This window comes from Pleurodeles waltl, chromosome 3_1, assembly GCF_031143425.1.
Source record: "Pleurodeles waltl isolate 20211129_DDA chromosome 3_1, aPleWal1.hap1.20221129, whole genome shotgun sequence".
Classification (NCBI taxonomy): Eukaryota; Metazoa; Chordata; class Amphibia; order Caudata; family Salamandridae; genus Pleurodeles; species Pleurodeles waltl.
In genome coordinates, this window is record NC_090440.1 from 483,872,885 (window position 1) to 483,891,737 (window position 18,853).

At 48.6% G+C, this 18,853-nt stretch overlaps 1 protein-coding gene across 2 annotated transcripts in view; it reads left to right on the plus strand.

Moving 5' to 3' along the window:
- Positions 1-18,853, plus strand: part of CHD2 (chromodomain helicase DNA binding protein 2) — a 1,519,436-nt gene that overhangs the window by 1,432,808 nt on the left and 67,775 nt on the right. For both annotated transcript variants that reach the window (XM_069222751.1, XM_069222752.1), the window contains one exon: positions 14,085-14,184. In XM_069222751.1, coding sequence (XP_069078852.1) covers positions 14,085-14,184 — 100 coding nt within the window. The remainder of the gene's footprint in view (positions 1-14,084; positions 14,185-18,853) is intronic.

Here is an 18,853-nt window from a genome sequence, read left to right on the forward strand (position 1 = left end):
AGGTGGTTACCCCACTGAGTGACCAATCCCCCCTGGTAGAGCTATTTAGGCACCTCTTGCTGGTGGTTCTCCAGATTCGGCATGCAAGACTTCACCAGGACTCCTCTGCATCGACCTCTTCTGCTCCTGGACATTGGAACCGCTACTGGACTCTTCTAGAACCAAACAAGCCTGCAACTCCTGAGACGACCTTGCCTTGCAACATTGTTTCTCAGGCTCCTTCCAACAGTTTGAACATTTTCATGACTATGCATCCTCTATGGTCGGCAAGACTTCAGCTGCACCAAAGAAGAAAGAATGAATCTCTCTTGGAGTGAAGAAGTCACTCCTCTGGATCCGCAGGCACCTAAGGCAACTATGACCTGCTGCTGGGATCTTCTGCCATCTGGCTCCAGGAAGACTCTCCAATACAGGTGGTGGGTCTGAGTGGTCTCCTTGTTCCACTCTACCTGCGGTTCAAATTGGGTGACGGTGAGCCCTTGCCTCTCCTTGCAGGACAGTACTTCTGTCCACTGCTACTCTTGCAGCACCCAAGGCTTCTTGACTCCTGCTCCAAGGGATCTTCAAGCTCCAAGTAGCCCCGGCCTCCAGCACTTCATCCTTGCAAGGACAGTCTCCTCTGCTGCTCCAAGGATGTGGGACTCCTCTCCAGGTGTGCTGACTGGGCCTCCTTCCAACGTACTGTGCCGGTTGCCAGTGGATTGCCTGTGGGGGCTGCAACTGGGTCTGCTGGCTCTCCCGACTGCTGAGGGTCAGCCCGGACTTCCCTATATGGGTCGAGTCCACTGGACCTTGCTGATCCTATTCTTCTCTGCAAACCTTTCTTTGCTCCAACTTCAGTTTGCCAAGGCTTGCTGGTGGTCCTCCTGCCCTTTGACCATCTGCAACCCGGAGACTAGCATGACGCATCATCTTCATGACTCCAAGGACCTCTCTGCAGCTCCTCGGCTGCACAGCTGATCTTCATCTTCCCCGGTCGACCTGGATCTTCATCCACAGAAGGGTGGGTAGTGCCTACTGCCCCATCTGGACACTCCTATGTGGACTGGACTCTGTCCCCTTCTTTTGCAGGTCGTCTTCTACCAGAATCCACTGTTGGGTTCTGCTGGAGTGGTTCTAGTCTTGCAATCTTCCTTTTCCAAGTCCCCTTTTTAGTTTTTGGGATGTTTAGGAAGACCTTGTATTTTACCTCTCCTCTCCTGGTCGCTGGGGGTTACCTATGTACCTGTGGCTCCCAGGGCACGCCAAGATATGTGGAGTGGTCCTCACACCATAGTGGAGAAGAAAGGTGAGGTCACCTACTTGGTGGACCCAAGCACTTCCGGACACCCCCACATGGTGCTTCATGTGAACCCCCCTGTAGCCTTACGACAAGGCTGACATGACTTTGCTCACTGCCGCCGATGAAAATCAGGAAGAAGAGAGGGACCCTCTCCCTGACCTCTTCTCCCACAACCCAGTAGATGGCTCGGTAGAAGGAATAGTTCTCGTCAACTGCCTCTCTGACCAGCAAAAGAATGACTGTAGAAATAACTGGGTGAGTTCTCTGAACTGTTTTCCCTCACTCCGGTGTGAACACACCATTGACACGGGTGACAGTCTGCTTGTAAAAAGCAAACTATGTAAGCAGCCTGATCAAGTCAGAAAATGCATTCAAGCAGATGTGTAAAAGATGCTTGACTTAGGAGTCATTGACCCTTCAGACCACCCTTGGGGTAGTTCTGTAGTCTTGGTGCCCAAGCCCCACTCTCAAAATGGTAAAAGGGAGATGAGGTTCTGTGTTGACTACAGAGGCCTCAATAGTCACTAGGACTGATGTTCATCCAATCCCTAGGGCAGATGGGCTAAGATATACTCTGGCTGCTGCCAAGTATCTTAGCAACTTTGATTTGACTACTGGCAGATCAAGTTATCAGAGGATGCTAAACCTAAAAGACAGCATTCTCAGCACCTATTGGGCATTATCACTTTACAGTGTTGCCCTTTGGGTTGAAGAATGCCCCTGAAGCATTTCAGAGGTGGGTGAACAAAGTTCTCTAAGGTCTGGAAAGCTTTAGTGCAGCATGTCTAGACAATATAGCTGTCTTAAGCTCCAACTGGGAGGATCACCTGGTCCAACTTGGAAATGTACTTGAGACCTTGAAAAAAGGCAGGCCCCACTATCAAAGCATCAAAATGCCAGATATGGCAGGGCAAAGTGGTTTATTTAGGCCACTTGGTAGGTGGTGGCCAAATTCAGCCACTCCAGGGCAAAATCTAGACACACTTGGGTTGGATTGCCCCTACTACTCAAACCCATGTCAGAGCCTTCTTAGGACTGACTGAGTACTGCACGAGGTTCATTAAAGGGTATGGCTCCATTGTAGCCCCTTAAATGCCCTCACATCCAAAAGGATGCCAAAGAAGGTCTTGTGGACAGCTAGCTGCCAAAATGCCTTTGATGACCAGAAATAGGCCATTTGCTCTGCTCTTGCCCTGATTACTCCAAACAATTCATTGTTCAAACAGATGCTTCTGAGGTAGGGATAGGAGCAGTTCTTTCACAACTAAATGAAGTGGGTCAGGATCAACCTGTGGCTTTTATAAGTAGAAGGTTAAGCCCCAGAGAGAAGCGTGGGTCATCGATTGAGAAAGAAGCCTTTGCTGTGGTAGGGGCCTTGAGGAAGTTGAGGCATTCACTTCCTTGTTTAGACAGACCACAAGCTACTCCTATGGCTTAAACAGATGAAAGGACAAAATCCCAAATTGTTGAGGTGGTCCATCTCCCTATAGGGAATGGACTATACAGTGAAACATAGACCTGGGGCAACACAGATGGACTCTCCAGATAATTCCACTTAGACAAGGAAGACTCAACTGGGCAAGGTTAGTCTTATTGTCCTTCGTTTGGGGGACGGGGTTGTGTAGGAAAGACACTCTTTTTGGCATGGTTACCCTATGTTTTGTGTGTTTATAAGAGTGTTTAGACTGTTTTCTCTGGAATCCTGCTAGCCAGGACCCCAGTGATTGTGCGCTGTTCTCTGAATGTGGTTGCTTTGGTACCTTTTACACCCCACAGTTGGCACACTCGTATACCCCTGTAAGTCCCTAGTATATGGTACTTAGGTACCCAGTGCATTGGTATGCCAGGAGTTCCCCATGGGCTGGAGCATATATTGTGCCACCCATGGGAGCCCATGCAAACTATGTCTGCAGGCCTGCTATTGCAGCCTGTGTGAAAAGGTGCATGCACTCTTTTACTACTGGTCACTACACCAGGTCACTGTAAGTCACTCCTATGGTAGGCCTTCCTAGTCCAGAGGGCAGGGTGCATGTTCTTGTGTGTAAGGGCATTCCTGCATGAGTATTGAATGTTCCATGAGTGTGGCACAATATTTCTTTGTCAAGTTTTCCTTATTTATTGTGTGAAACTTCTATCCAGTGTAACTGATAGGGACAACTAACCACAGATTCCTTATTTTAGAATTCTCCTCCAGGAGTCAGACTGGATCCGGAACCTTTTCTTCAGCAGTACCTCCGCGCAACGGCAGAGGGTGTCAAGCGACTCCACAGCAAAGGCGTCCCCTGACATGACATCAGCAGAGTCCATATATTCCCTCCTCCGACAAGCTGATGTCAGTTTTTTCTTTTCCGTGCAGCAACGCGGATCCAGTGTTCATAGTACCTCAGGGCCTTTGGCCTTTTTTTACCCAACGTCGGGTATTTTGTTTAAATTAACTACACAATACATAGTTTATATGCCTTCTGGGTTTAAGCCCTGTGGATCCTGATCCCGGCAGATGTCGGCCACAGATCCCCATTCTATCTGTTTGTAGTGTGTGGGGTCTCATCATGATGCTGATGACTGGGATGTCTGCCATCTTCTGAAGCCGAAGTCTTTGAGGGAGTGTCGTATGATGCTCCTTGCAGCGCGCGCCGACCAGTCCTTGTCGCGCCTGCATCGCAGTCTGAGTTCGCGGTCCCAGGAGCGCTCCAGGAGTCGTTCTCGGATGGTTCTGTCGACCTCGGCTGCACCTTCAATGTCTCCAGGTAGATCTTCTCAGGCATCTGCACGCTCTTCGGCGCCTCCACGTTCTCCTCCAGTGGAGTCCTTGTATGCATCGACCCCATCCCTTCCACTGTTTCCTGGCGCCGGGGCGACTATGGACCAAATGCAATGTTATTATGTGTCCCCTCTATCTTTGGTCCTTCCCTTCCCTCCGGAGCGCCCTGGGCCCTATGGAAGTGGTGAGTGTTTTGGCAGAGCCTTCGCTGGCGGTTTCCACCTCAGTGCTTGCTCACACTCTTGAATCCGACTCCGAGTCGGGCCAGCGAACGGCCTCATGCGACCTCCGTCGCCTTTGTCTGATCCTCTTGTCCCGATGCCCTACTCAGCACCGTTGGACCCGTCAACTTCGCTCGACGTGCCTATATTGATAAAATCCGGAGTCGCCAGACGACGCTTCCGAGGAAGGTTCCCCCACTCGATGTCGGTCAACACCGACACCGGGAGCGGCGGTGGGGACTTTGCATGGGGATTCTGTACTGGGCCCACTTTTGGACCCCCTGGCACTTCCTCCTGCTCCCCTTCTAGGCCCCATTCCAGGTTCATCCTCAGACTGGGTGCTTGATTTGGGACATGCTAGTGGTCTAGACTCCTCCCCAGCATCTAGCCTGCTCTCGTCCCCTGGCTTGGCAACAGAAGCCAGCACTGCCTTCATAGATGTTTTGAGGCAGGTGTCTGATGTTTTGGACTTGCATCTTCCTAACGTGCAATTATCTATTGATCCCTTGTTATCTTTTACCCCGGATCACTCTGACACAGAACCAGTTCTGCCTTTTTGCAAGGCTCTCTACGGCATCTTTCTGGGTGTCTGGACTCAGCCTGTTCTGGTCCTTCAGTGGATCGTTCTGTTTCCCACAGGCATCAGCCGGCACAGGCAGACCCATTGTGTCTTTGCCATCACCCTATCCCTCGGGTGGGTTACTCAAACTGCCCTGGGCATTCCTGCTCTGGAACAGGTTTCACCTATTCCACGCACAGGGACTCTCAGCAGTTGGATGCTGCTGGCAGGCATATTTTCACCTCTTCAAGTGCCGTCCTTCGTTCCATCAACACTTCCTGTGTGTTGGCCTGCTTTTCCCATGCTCTTTGGGACTCTGTGGAATGTTTACTCCCATTGCTTGCTTCTTTGATCATTGATGGTCAACTGGCTGCTCGCCTTGCAGTTTGCTCCGGTATGGATTCTACCGATTTTGCTGGCCGGATCATAGCTGCTTCTGTTGCCATTTGTAGCAGGGCTTGGTTAGAGGCTTCCAATTTCTTATCTCCAGTGAGAGATGCTCTACTTGATATGCCATTTGATGGCAAGTCACTTTTTGGGGCACGTGCAAATTCTGTCTTGCGTCGTTTCCGTGATTCACATGGTGGGGAATAGTGGCTTTCCTCTTCTGTCGCACGCCCAGTCTGTTGCGACTTTCTTGGGCTTATCATGTTCCTCTCCATTGGGGGCTTTCTCACCCCTTGTCTGTTGTACTGGTGTTTGTTTCATAAGTTGAGTTATTTTGGACTCATTTTTGGGTTGTGCTTTTGTCATCCAAGTTGGATTTTGTTGCGCTTCCTTTGGTGCGCGCAGAGCCTTTCTTTCCTGTTTCTTCTTTCAGCAGAGCAGTGGTTCCGGAGCATATCTTGTGCCTCAGCTGGTGCAGCCTCCTTTGTTCATGGGACTGCTTCCACTGCCATAACAGTATGGTCCTTTGTGGTTTCTTGGTGAGTTAAGACTCTACCTTAGGTGAGGCTTTGCCATGATTGGTTAGTCTCTACTTTTGAGATGGGCAGGGTGCTCTTTTCTTGTTTGGCTCGATTCCTGGCAGAACGGCCACCTTTCCTTGGACTTTTTCTACCACAGTTCTTGGGTTTCTTTCTGTTGGGCATACCTGCCCCATTGCCTATGCTTTCATTTACCTGGGCATTTTACCTTCCATTTCTGTTGCTGAGAGATTGGGTTAGAAATTCACTCTTTCAGCTCTATCAGCTTTTGGTAGTGGATGCTGTTTCACGCAGTTCTCTTTTTGTATTCCCTAGGTTGACATATATTTTTGTACTCCTTTCAGAGCCTATTCTTGCCTACTTTTGTGGGTTCTTTAAGGAAAACGGGCTGCAATTAAAAAAATAAATAAAAAAAAACTGCTTTATTTAAAAAAGCAGTCACAGACATGGAGGTCTGCTGTCTCCAGCATGCCACCATCCCTGTGAGAGCAGGGACTCGCTATGGGGTCAATTGCGACCCACCTCATTAATATTCATGAGGTGGGTCTTTGCGACCCCATAGCGAGTCGCAGAAGGTGTCTGAGACACCTTTCTGCATGCACTTTTGTGAGTTGCAATTTGCGAGTCGGTATGACTCGCAATTTGCAAGTCGTAATTTTTTTTGTTACATCTGGCCCCAACTCCAGCCACCATGTTCCCAAAAGAGGTGAAGATCAGAGGACTCTAGCCTCCAGCGGAATCCGGACAACACATCAACCTGCTAGAGCTCCGAGCTATCTGGCTGGCATTGAAAGCCTTTCTACCCTCCTTCAAGGGAAGTGCAGGTGTCATGGACAACACTACCAATATGTGGTACTGCAACAAACATGGCGGGGTGGAGTCATGGACCCTTTGTCAGGAGACTGTCTCTCTGGACATGACTGGAACAGCAGGGCATATTCCTGGTGGTTCAACACCTGGCAGGCTCTCTGAACATCGGAGCAGACAAACGCAGCTGAAGATGCCTAGCGGATTACAAATGGTGTCTACACCAGAGGTGACTCGGGTCCCTTTCAGCAGTGGGGAGAGCCTTTGTTAGATCTGGTAGCCTCCACCGAGATCGTGCAATGTCAGCAGTTTTGTGTGCTGAGGTTTCCAAGGTTTCTCTCACTCAGAGATTCTTTTCGTCTTGAGTGGAACACAGACCTCCTGTACGTCTTTCCGCATATACCACTCCTGTCCACAGTTCTTGAGAAGATCTAGTACAACCAGGCCTAAGTCGTCCTCGTGGCTCTTGATTGGGCACGGAGACTCTAGTATCCCGAACTACTGAGCTTGGCCATCAATCCTCCAAACAAGCTGCCCGTTCGGGAGGATCTTCGGACGCAGCAGCAGGGAAGGGTTCTTTACCCGAACCTGTCCACTCTCTGCCTTCTTGCATGGAGATTGAGTGGCTTCAGTTGACAGGTTTTGACCTTCCACCTGATGTATGTAATGTCTTCTTGCAGCCAGGCGTCCCCCCACCTAAACAGTATACACCTGCAATTGGAAGAAATTTGTGGCATGGTCTGCAGAAAAATCTGTTGGTTCCCTTTCTGTCCCCCATTCTGAAGTCTTACTCTTTATTTTTTATCTTGTCAAGCAGAGCTCTGCTCTGGGCAGTCTTAAGGGCTATTTATCTGCCATTTAATAGACTGCTTTCTTGCTGTTGCCTGATCAACCCTCTTTGTTCATGTCCCATATTGTACATATGTTTCTCAAAGGTGTTTATCATCTCTTCCCTCCTTCCCCATTCATTATGCCCCAGTGGGCCCTCAAATTAGTTATAACTTTTCTGATGTTTGCTCCTTTCAAGCCTTTCTACAATTGTCTCCTCAGGCTTCTCACACTGAAAACAGCGTTCTTTGTGGCCATTACATCTCCCCATCGAGTAAGTGAACTGTAGGCCTTGTCATCTAATTCGCCATACCTATCTATATATCCTTACAAACTAGTGCTTCGCACAAGGGCCTCTTTTCTACCAGAAGTAGTCACTCCCTTTCCTGTAGGCCAATCAATCATCCTGCCTACTTTCTATGCAACGCCACTTCCTTCTAAGGAAGAGAAGAGACTCCACCTCCTGAACTAAAAAAGAATGTTGCCTCGACCATACCCATAAGTTTCGGGTGGATGAACAGCTCTTCGTGGGGTATGTGGGTGTGAAGAAAGGTAGGGCGGTGCAGAATTTCTTATTGAATCATACTCTGCATCAAGATTTGCTATGCACTGGCCAAGAAGTAACCTCCTGATGGTTTGCTAGGTCATTCCTACAGAATTAAAGCTGAACTACTGCGTTAGCACGTGGCATTCCAGACCTGGACTTGTGCCAGGCAGCAATGTGGGCCTCTGCACACGTTTACCAAACATTACTGCCTGGACAGTCAGGTCGATAGGGATGGGCACTTTGCCCGTTCGGTCCTGCAGGACTTGCTTGTTTGAAATTGGTCCACAGACCCACCTCCAGGGATGGTATTGCTTGGGTATCTATTCAAAGGTAAGGAATATGCAGCTATAAGTCTCTGTCAAATGAATAAGTTACTTACCTTTGGTCATACCTTAGCTGGGAGAAACTATATCTAGCACATATTCCTTACTGACCCACCAATCCACCACGATCTGCAAATGGATTTCTCAGGACAGGGATAACCCTTTCAGGCCCCTAGTTTTGCCACATCAGTGGTCAGTATTTTTCATGGCTGTGCCTGGGCGATGCCTATTTAGGTAGTGCAACATCACTTCTGGCGCGGACAACGGGCGCAAAGCCGATCAACACCACCTACTGGTATGCAGAAATAATGCTCATGGAACATTTTCTGGATCCAGTCTGACACCTGGACAGAATTCAGAGGTAAGGAATTTGTAGTTAGTTATAGTCTCTTCCAAATAAGGCATTGTAGGAAACTGGACTTCTTTGCAGATGTCCCCCCACATTTTGTCCGCTTTAGAACTACTAGATGCTGGTTTTCGACTGACTGTTAATCAGACCTCAGTGACAGTGCTCTTTGCCCGAAAACAAGTAAAGCCTTTTTGTAACCTATGTGGCATGGCCTTTAGCATCCCTGTAAGTCCCTAATAAATGGTACTCCCAGTACGAAGGTCATGGATACTAAAGAGGGTCCCTATGGGCTGCAGCATATCTTATGCAACCCTAAGGGTCTCACAACCAAATTACACATAGACTGCCATCCCAGGCTGCGTGACATGATGCAAGCCATGTTTAAGAACATGCCAAAGACACTGCATGGGCTATATGCAAGTCATCACTACAGAAGGCCTTGGATGCATAAGGCAGGGTGCATTGTGTAGGAGGCTGGCTCAGTTTATGGTGTACACCTATGGTGCAGCACCTTATGCTGAGACCAGGCATCCCTTAGTGATAGTGATTTTGTGTCCAGATAGCAAAACATCTGTAGGGGTAGCTGAAGCAAACAGCTAACACTTATCCAGGAGGAATGTAAAGAACTTGCAATACCACAGAAGTCAGGCAGTAACTCACTCACAAGAAAGAACCACACGAGTACTGCAAAAATAAAGGATTCTTTATTACAGCACTACTACTAGACTAGCATTGGTATATCTCCCTTTGGAGATATCTACAGACAATATATACACAAGATAACCAACAGAAATAGCATAAAATATATTGGGCCCTATGGTGGGCGTCCAAATCATATACTAAATAAGTGGAATGCGAAATAGTGAGCACAACCAAGGTAAGTGTGGTAGTTAGCTAGGGGTTGGGGGTAGATGAAAGCACCAGAGGTAAGTATGTAAGTGTCCTGAGCATCCAGATGCAAGGTAGTTACCCACCAAGTCGGCCCATAGGCTAACACGGGAGTAGTTTTTGGAGTTTGTGTGATTCATGACCCTTCCCAGTGTACTTCTAGGAAACTAACAGACAAGAGGAAAGTTGGAGAGTGCCCTCACCACAGGATACCCAGAAGACAGAAGTATCTACACCAGGGGACCCAGATGCAGATGGGAGAAGGGACTCTCTCTGAAGTCAGTGGAAGCCTTGGATTGTCCAGCTGCTGTCATGACCCATGGACCAGGCCAATGGAAACCAGGGATGGATTCCAGACACAGGGGACCTGAAAAGAAAGAGGACAGAGTCCAGCACCCTTGGAGGTGCCCAGGTGGTGCACGTGGCAATGCCCACCCTCCTAGAGTTGAGGTTTCTGCAACTCAGTGGAGGAAGAAGTCCAGCTGCGGGGGCCAGGAGCTGCAGAAGATCCCAGGAGTCGCCTACGAGGTGTCCCTCGATGGTCGCTGGATTGCAGGAGGGTCAGTGACCAGCCAGGTCACCAACAAGCACTGGATAATGCAAGCAGGAACTAAAGAGGTATTTGAAGAGTTTTGGGGACTAGCAAGGGCCAGGAGACTCTACCCTTGAGGGGGAGTCAGGGCTGGCCCTCAACATGCAGGAAGGCCAGCAAAAGTCATTGGAAATCCCACGAGTGACCCACAGGTGATGGACACAGAGAGTCACAAAGAGGCCTCACCAGCACAACAAAACAGAAGTCCCATGTTTCAGGAGTTGCAGGACAGGGGCTGATCTTCAAGATGCAGAGTGCTGGAGGCTGAGGCTTCATGGCTCCTGAAGATCTCCTGGAGGAAGAGTCAACAAGCTTTGGCAAGAGCTACAGTTGCAGTGCAGGGGGGTCCAGTCCAGTGGCCGGAGCACAGGCCCACAGTCTCTCAAGTTGGTCAGAAGGCAAACAGAACCCAGAGGAAGCCACAGACCCATAACCTGTGAAGCAGAGCCTTTTGATGTCTGTGGAACAGCAGACCCCACCAGCCAGTAGACGTTATCAAATGCAGGGGAATGACTCCTTCACTCCATGGGAGATTCTTTTCTGCTTCCAGGTGCAAACAGAGTTCTAGTGATCCTGGTAGGATGCACAGCCTTGGATGTTACAGAATTATTGCAGGATCCGGAGAAACAAAGTTGCAATGGGAGCCTTCCCACCAGAAGAAGAAGTGTTTTGGTTCCAAAGCAGACCAGCAGCGGTTCCAGAGGCCAGCAGCAAAAGATATCTTGCAGAGAGTTCCTTATAGAGTCTTGCTCAACGAATCTGAGGACACACCCACGGGGGAGCCCCTAAGTAACCCTAAAAGGGAATTGGTCACTCTCTGAAGCGACCCATCTATCAGAAGGGGTCAGGGACGTAATCTAACTGGCCTAACCAGTCAGATGCTCCCAAGGGGCCTCTGCCCATCTTGTTTATATGATGGCAGAATCAAGTGGTCACCTGGCACACCTCTGTGCACCTTCCTAGGGAAGGAGCTGAACAGGGGGGTGGCCATTCCCCTGTCCTTTATGCAGTTTCGCTCCAGAGCGGGAACCAGGGCTTCCTGAACTGGTGCAAACCAGATTATGAAAGGAGGTCACAAAATGTGCCCTTCAAAGCAGTCTGGTGGCACTCAGTAGCCACCCTGACCCAGCCCATAGACACCTAATACTTGGGTGGAGGTTGTCACACTTCTCCCCTGCAGAGAATCCTTTGTTCTGCCTCTCTGGCCTGAGGGCAGAACAGTGTCTGGGGTCAGCAGCAGCAGCATGGGCTGGCAGCTAGACCCCTTAAGGCTGCACAGGCAGAACTGGGGGATCCTCTAAGGAACCCAAAAAGTACATGGTATCATGCAACTAGCACTGGAATCGGTATAGTTGCATGATTCCAACATGTTTGATACCAAAGGTGCCTAGGTTCGGAGAAATCATTATGTAGTTGGACCACTTGTGTTGACCAGTGCCCACTACATACCTTAAGATGGCTTCCCTGCACTTACAGAGTCCAGGAAATGGGGCATGGGGTCTGAAGGGGTGCCCTGCTCATGCAGGAGTACCCTCATACTTAGGGACATGCACCCTGCCCTTGGGCTGAAGGGCCTATCCGAGGGGTGACTTAAGTGCAGTGACAAGGATATAAGGCAAGCCTTATATCTGCAGTGAATGGGTACATGCACCATTTTATGCAGGCTGCAATGGCAGTTCTGCAGACACAGTTTGCATGGGCCTCCATGGGTGGCACAATACATGCTGCAGCCCATGGGGGACCCAGGGTGTACTAATGCCCTGGGTACCTACGTGCTATATACTAGGGACTTAAATAGGTGCACAAGTATGCCAACTGTGGGTGTAAAAAGTTTACAAACAACCAAATTTAGAGAGCGCTCAGACATTGGGGTCCTGGTTAGCAGGATCCCAGTAAACTACAGTCTAAACACACTGACATTAGGAAAAAGTCGGATAACTATGATAGAAAGATGGCACTTTCCTACACATTGAAGCACATGTGGGGACATATTTTCATGAACATAAATGCCCCCGTGATGGCTAGTTCCATTGCTAGATATTACAATTGACCAGTGAAGCCATCTTAAGATATGTACTGGACACTCATCAAAACAAGTTACCCAGGTATACAATGGCTTCATTTAAACCTATGGTGTTTAGTATCAAACACCTCATATTAATAAACCCATTTGTCCTGCACTGTCCATCCTCCAAAAGCCTCGGAGGGCCTCCAGCACTTCACTAAGTCATCAGCATCTTTCTTGGAGTGGAGGAGCCACTTCCCTGCAGGCGCCAACTGCTACGTCTGGCGCACCTTTCTGCTGATCATCGGTTCCAATGACACAGCAGCCGCCCTGGAGGTGGTCATCATGCTCCCAAGAGGTTGAACTCTTCTCCCTGCCAAGTGTGAAGACACTAGGACCCAGCAGTGTCTTCCTGCACCGATACCCTAGGTACCAAACCCCCAAAGCTTGTCTATAGTCCAGTCCAGACTCCAATACCATAACCGGGGAACAGCCTTCGAGGGATGTCAGCAACACAGAGGACATTACTGAGAGTGACCCAGCTGTCCTGTTCAGTCCCTGTCTTGCAGGTCACCCCAAGAACTGTGGGTGCCTTGATGCAGGAGCACTCAGTGACCAAAACCAGCTGCACCTGAGCACAACAACCGATTATGTGCCCATGCTCCCAGGACCCCCACCTATCGAGCCCCCATTGGGAGCTCAAGGACTTGTCCTCAAGTCCCCCTTTGCAGTTCCTTTCTAGGTGGCTCCCCTCATTGCCAACCGTGCAGTGCACAAAGCACCTGATTTGACCAGTACCACTGCACCTGGACGTCCTAGGGCAGGTTAAAATGTTCAGCTGGTGTTTCTAGTGACCTTGCATCCCTAGCACAGTGTAACCTTCAGGGATCCACAAGAACTTTCTGCAAAATTCCTTTTGCAGTAAAAACTTTCCGCAAAAAAAATCTTTACAATGCAAAAGCACATTTAGTGAACTTGTTACTTACTTGTATAAAGTGATACACTGCATCAGCACTTACCTTCTTTGAAGTTCTCTGGTGTTGAAACATTCTATAACAAAGAAACTATATTTTTCTAAACATTGGTCTTGAGTTTCTTCTTGAATTTGTCTCATTTATTGACTCCATATGTTCAGCAAACGCTTAGCACTGCCCTCTGATAAACTTAAACTTCTCGCTCATACTGCCACACCAGAGAGCATTTGGGATTATTACTTAAAACCCTGTAAACCAATAAGGGTCGCCTGGACTATTTGCACAGTGTCCTCTTACATTGATAAACAACATAAATTACCAGCTTCCTACAGGCGTTACCAAGGTAAGTAACTTGTTTGGTAAAAAAGGGAAAGAAGAGCCCAACCCCTGAGGAGGGACCTTGATGCAGCCTCCAGATATAAGCCCATTAGATAAACCATAGGCACCTTATCTAGCTTAAGGCAACTCTATTTCAATTTTACTCTGCAGCCTCAGGAGATGCCATTTATGTGATTTAGGTTTCTCTAGCTCCCATTTAAGGGTTTTGATGGTGCTTGGAAACTAAAGGGCTGCATTGACAAGTCATGTGGAATGTGTAAGTCAGCCGAAGTGTCAATTGAACATATATTGTGCCTATGTCCATCCCTATTAGATGCACAGAAAAAGTACTTAAAGCCAGTGTTTAATGCAGAAGGCAATAGAACAATATCAGAAGCGGTATTATTTTATTTCAGTGGTGGTACTGTGCAAGTGGTGTGTAACCTTGTAAAAGTTGTGAGGCAGGCCATCAGCTCTGGGCCGAAAATACTTAACTCATTTTAATAAGCGTTGATTTTTTATGTGTTTTTTTTAACTAAGTTTCTGCAAAGTTTTTTATGTAAAATAATTATTGTGTATAGTTTCATGTAAACATCAAACAATCAAACAATAAAGCATACTACTACATTTCTAAATGCAAATCCCTTTAAGGAGCATAATTAAACTGTTAATTACATTCAGTAATAATTACTTTATTTTCCCAGAAACTTGTGGATCTTTGTTTCCAAGTTTACTGAATTTGATGCCAGAAAGTTGCACAAACTCTACAAAATGGCCCATAAGAAACGATCCCAAGAAGAAGAGGTAAATCCACAATATATTTATCATGTAACTAGGCTCCTGGATAACTTGCCAGACCCAATTGTTCTGTACAATCACTGTAATTTACTTGCACCTCAGCAATATAAGAACACTGTTTCTGGTCTGGGTGCTGCCGAAATTATTGCTATGGCAGCAAGAAGCAGGTGTGGAAACATGGGGTTAAAATAAATTCAACAAGTGTTATTATAAACTAGTCTTGCAAAATGTTTTTTTTTTCATGGCTTAACTGGTAACTATTCTTAAGCTTACAACCCCGGAGATTTTAGTGATGTTTGACAAATGCTTGCTTCAAAGTTATTTAGTTTTGACAAAGATAGTACAGCTGAAAATAAGATATAAACAAAAACAATGCTCCATATGCTCAATCTCACTCCCCCTTCATCTACACCTGCCACTCACCACGAATAAGATCACATTAGAAGGCATAGTATCCATTGTGAAGGACAATCCATGGTAATCCTACCATTTGCCCTATATCTTAAGGAATTTCTGAAGACTGCCCCGGGCAATAAGAATTGGTTCCTCCTGCTTGGCACACTAGTCATGTCAGCAGGCCTTGTCACCAACTTCAGTGAGACTGGCTGTTCCAGGAGTGTGCTATGTCTCTTTTGCCCATCAGGGCCGCCAATCCCTACCAGAGTCCTGGCACCTTGTGCTGCATCCCCCCCCCCCACCAAGTCATCCACAATCCCCAGCAGTGCCACTTTACGAGTCAACATGATTGATTTATCCAGGATCGCTGAAAGGGCACTACTAATTTGGGTCCAGTAGCAGGCAGTCAGCGGACATTGCCATACCATATGAAAGAAGTCTGCCGTTGGAGATTGGCAGCTGGCACATCTGGGGTCTGAAAGGCTACCTACGTAATTCAGTCGCTGGGGAGTCATGTAGGTTTGGTGGAGGCAGGGTAATTGGACCAGGCGTAAGCATGCAGATATCGCTAGCTCCCTAGGAGCCATACATGCTTCACACCATTTAGCTTCCTCCAGGTCCGTGATCCATCCCTCCCTCTGCTGTTGGAGCTGGTTCAGTGTCTCTAGGGCATTACCTGTGAGGGTGTGGTACAGCTGGGACATACCCTTTCAGGCCAGTCTTCCCATCAATAATCGTGACTCTAAGAGGCTAAATTCCAAGAGTTTCCATAGGTGAGCATCATAACACCCAAGAGCACTTGTAGATATTTATGGAACTGGGTGTAGAGAGAACAAACCAAGTCTGAAAATTCAGCAAATGAATACATGGTAGACCCATGCCATACATCCCCCAGTACCGTAATTCCTATTAAGAACAGCGATGGAAATCCTTCAGACGTGTCACCTATTCCAGCCAGCGTCCGCTCCAAATGGGAGTCTGTCCAGTCAACCGCCCATCCCATCCTGTAAAGTGTGACGCCCCTCTCCACACCAGGAAGATCAGTTTGGTAGCCTCTGGGAGAGTGATGAAAAGTGGCTGGCCATACAATTAGTGCATCACTCTGTCAATGCCAAGGCCATACAATTCCAGTTGGTATGCTGGATCATCCCAGCCTCCTGTCAGCCAGTCATTTATGACTAACAGGAGGGACGCCCAGTAGTTGAGACGGACATCCACTGCCCCAGTGCCTCTGACTTAGACCGAGCAGCAACACCTAGCCTGGGAAATGTGGGGAAGATGACCCATCCAGAGAAAGGATCAGAACATCACCACCACCTCAGTGAACTACGTATTGGGATTATTGAGTGGGAAGTTTTGCAAGATATATAAGTATCAGGGTAAAATCATCATCTTTAGCTGAGCAAACCTGCCCAGAAGATGGAGGGCGAGTTGTTGCCACGCCACCAGGCTAGTTTTAGTTGTCTTCAAAAGGGGTGCAAGCTTATGGGCACGAGTGGGGTCTGACAGAGTCGATATGTGCATACCTAGATAATTAAAGCTAAGGCAACTGATGGGCATGCCCACCTGCCAGTCACACAACGCACTGTCTCCCTGCAAAGGGACGAGAAGTGATTTCTCCTTGTTAAGCTAGAGGTCTCTTTGAAAAGACAGAGAAGTTTAAGGGTTAGTTGACCAGAGACTGCCAGATCTGTGAGGAATAGGAGGCTTTCAAATCTTGGATAGCCGCTTGGATCTCATCCTCAGTGATCAATTTCTCTAGGACTCTTTGCTGGACCCGTGTCAAACAGGGGAAGGGTACATCCACAAGCAACGGCTGGGCTTGTTCAGTAGAAGGTCATGGGTGATGGGCATAGAATCACTCATAATAGTCAGTGAATACTTACCTAACGTCCTCGGCCATAGTAATCATTGTGTGCCTTTGATGCCTGGAGCGCTACCACGACCCAAAGTTATGCTCCGAGTGACGGGCCATGCATCCGAAGGCTTTGAAGGAGTGGTCTTGAAAGTTAATTGTGGCCTGACGCGCCACTCCACACAAGTCGAGATTTCAGTCGAGAGGGAGGCCCCAGGATCGCTCATGGAGTCCTCTATCGTCATCATTCCACTCCAAGTCCTCGGGTGATTGGGTAAGTTGAGGTGCAAAACAAATCCAAGAAGTCGAAGCATTTTTCAACTTCTCCTCGTCTGTTGTGCGATGAGACGAGGGAGCGTCAGGCACTCTAGGCCTGTGCCTGGGACGACTCCACGCCTCCCTGAGTTTTCGGTAGCTGGAGCGACCCCTGCCCAACTCAAAGAGTTCTATGAGGCCATGCTCCTCATTTTTCAGCAGTCCGACTCCGCTTGCTATAGCAGAGGGAGCGTGTTATTCTATGGTTGTGAGCAGCTGAGGTCCTGGATCTGGAGTTGCCTTCAGTGTCAGTCAGGACAAAGCTCCTGACAGAGGTGCTTCAATCCGGAACCCTCAGAACCCATGCTTCCTTTCAATGAGGCCCTCACATATGTCCTACTGGGTACCTAGTCGAAACAGAGCACAGGGGCTCTTGTGAACTGGACTATTGCCCGCCGCAATTGCACCGCTCCGGGGGTACCAAGTTTTCTGATGCAGCACCCGACTCCTAAGAGCTTGGTTATCCAAGCCTCCACTTCCTAGGGCGTGTTCCCTTCCGCACCTGCGGATAGGGAATCCAAAATGCTCGACACATATGGGAAGAAGACTTTTTTTCTTCCACCAGCCTAGCATTGCTGTCCGTGAACACAGTATGCCTTTTGGGCCTTTGCTCCCAAGTGCTGTAGGATATGGTTGCACAAGTGCTCCCACAGGTCCCGGCGGAGGCCGAGGCTGTACTCTCTAAGGCAGTTGCCGATGGGAGAGACCCAGCAAAGTCTACCATCCTTTGCAGACTGAACACGACTGACTCGCTAGGTAGAACAGTTTCATCGACAGTGGCCCTGAGGTTCCACTCCTGACTGAGGATGTCTGGCTTTTCAAAGGATGTCCTGGTTACTTTGATGGACTTATCCCTTAGATGGCACCCATCTCTTTGGAGACTAGGCAGGTCAGGTCCTCGCAATGACCCCTCATCGCCCTCAGGCTGCCATTCGCCCCTTTCGTGGCTATGGAAGGGGCTGCCAACCGCATCCATTCCTGGCCAGCCACTGTGCTGTGCATGTTACCCAGCATCTGCGTGACTGAGCAATCCCCTAAACTTGTGGATTAGGATGCCAGCAGTGTAGCCAGTCTGCCAATGCAGCAGCCTCTAAGCCTTCCTAGTCTGACTCCCCACCAAGGGCCAGTAGGAGACCGGATCCGCCATCACCTGCTCCCCTGGCAATCCATCACATCAGACAGGTGAGTTTTGTAGATAGTCCGAATTAGCTACTCCTTCCCCATCATGCTACCATCGTACGATCAGATGACAGAGGATCACTTATCCCTTCTCTGCTAGGAAGTTACAGCTCTCTTGGCCAAGTGAGCCATAGAGAGGAATCCTATGCCAGACATAGGCTGTGGTTGCTATTCCTCCTACTTTCTGGGACTTAAAAAAGGACAAGCGTCATTGCCCTATCTTAGATCTCAATCTCTTCCTCAAGAAAGAGAAGTTCAAGATGTTCATTCTGGCTCAGATTCCATCTGTCCTGGATCCAGGAGACTGGATGGTAGCATTGGACTTCCAGGACACTTATTTACATATTTGCGTCCTCCCTGCCCACAGACGTTACTTGCGGTTCACTATAGGCCATAAGCACTTTCAGTTCACTGTGCTCCCCTTTGGCCTTACCAGCACCCCTCGGGTGTTCACCAAGGTGATGGGGGTGGTCACAGCTCACCTGCGCATATCAGGGGTTTCAGTCTTCCCCTATCTCAGTAACTGGCTGTTGAAGATGAGCTGCCCCGGGCTGTCGTCTCCCACCTAAATACTACAGTGGACCTCCTGCATGCGCTTGGGTTCACTATCACCATGCAGAAGGCACACCTGACTCCCTCTCAGACGCTTCCTTTCATAGGAGCTGATAAGGACACAATGCCGTTTTGAGCTTATCCTTCCGAGCGGCGACTCCAGGATATTCAGGCTTTGAAACTGATGTTTCAGCTTCTATTCTGGATTTTGGGGAGTGACTCTGAGGCTGCTGAGCCTCATGATCTCCTGCATCCTGCTGGTGACACATGCTAGATCACATATATGGGTTCTGCAGTGGGACCTGAAGTTCCAGTGGGTGCATCATCAGGGGAATCTCTGACAAGGTCCAGATCTTGGAGGGAACTGAAAAAGATCTG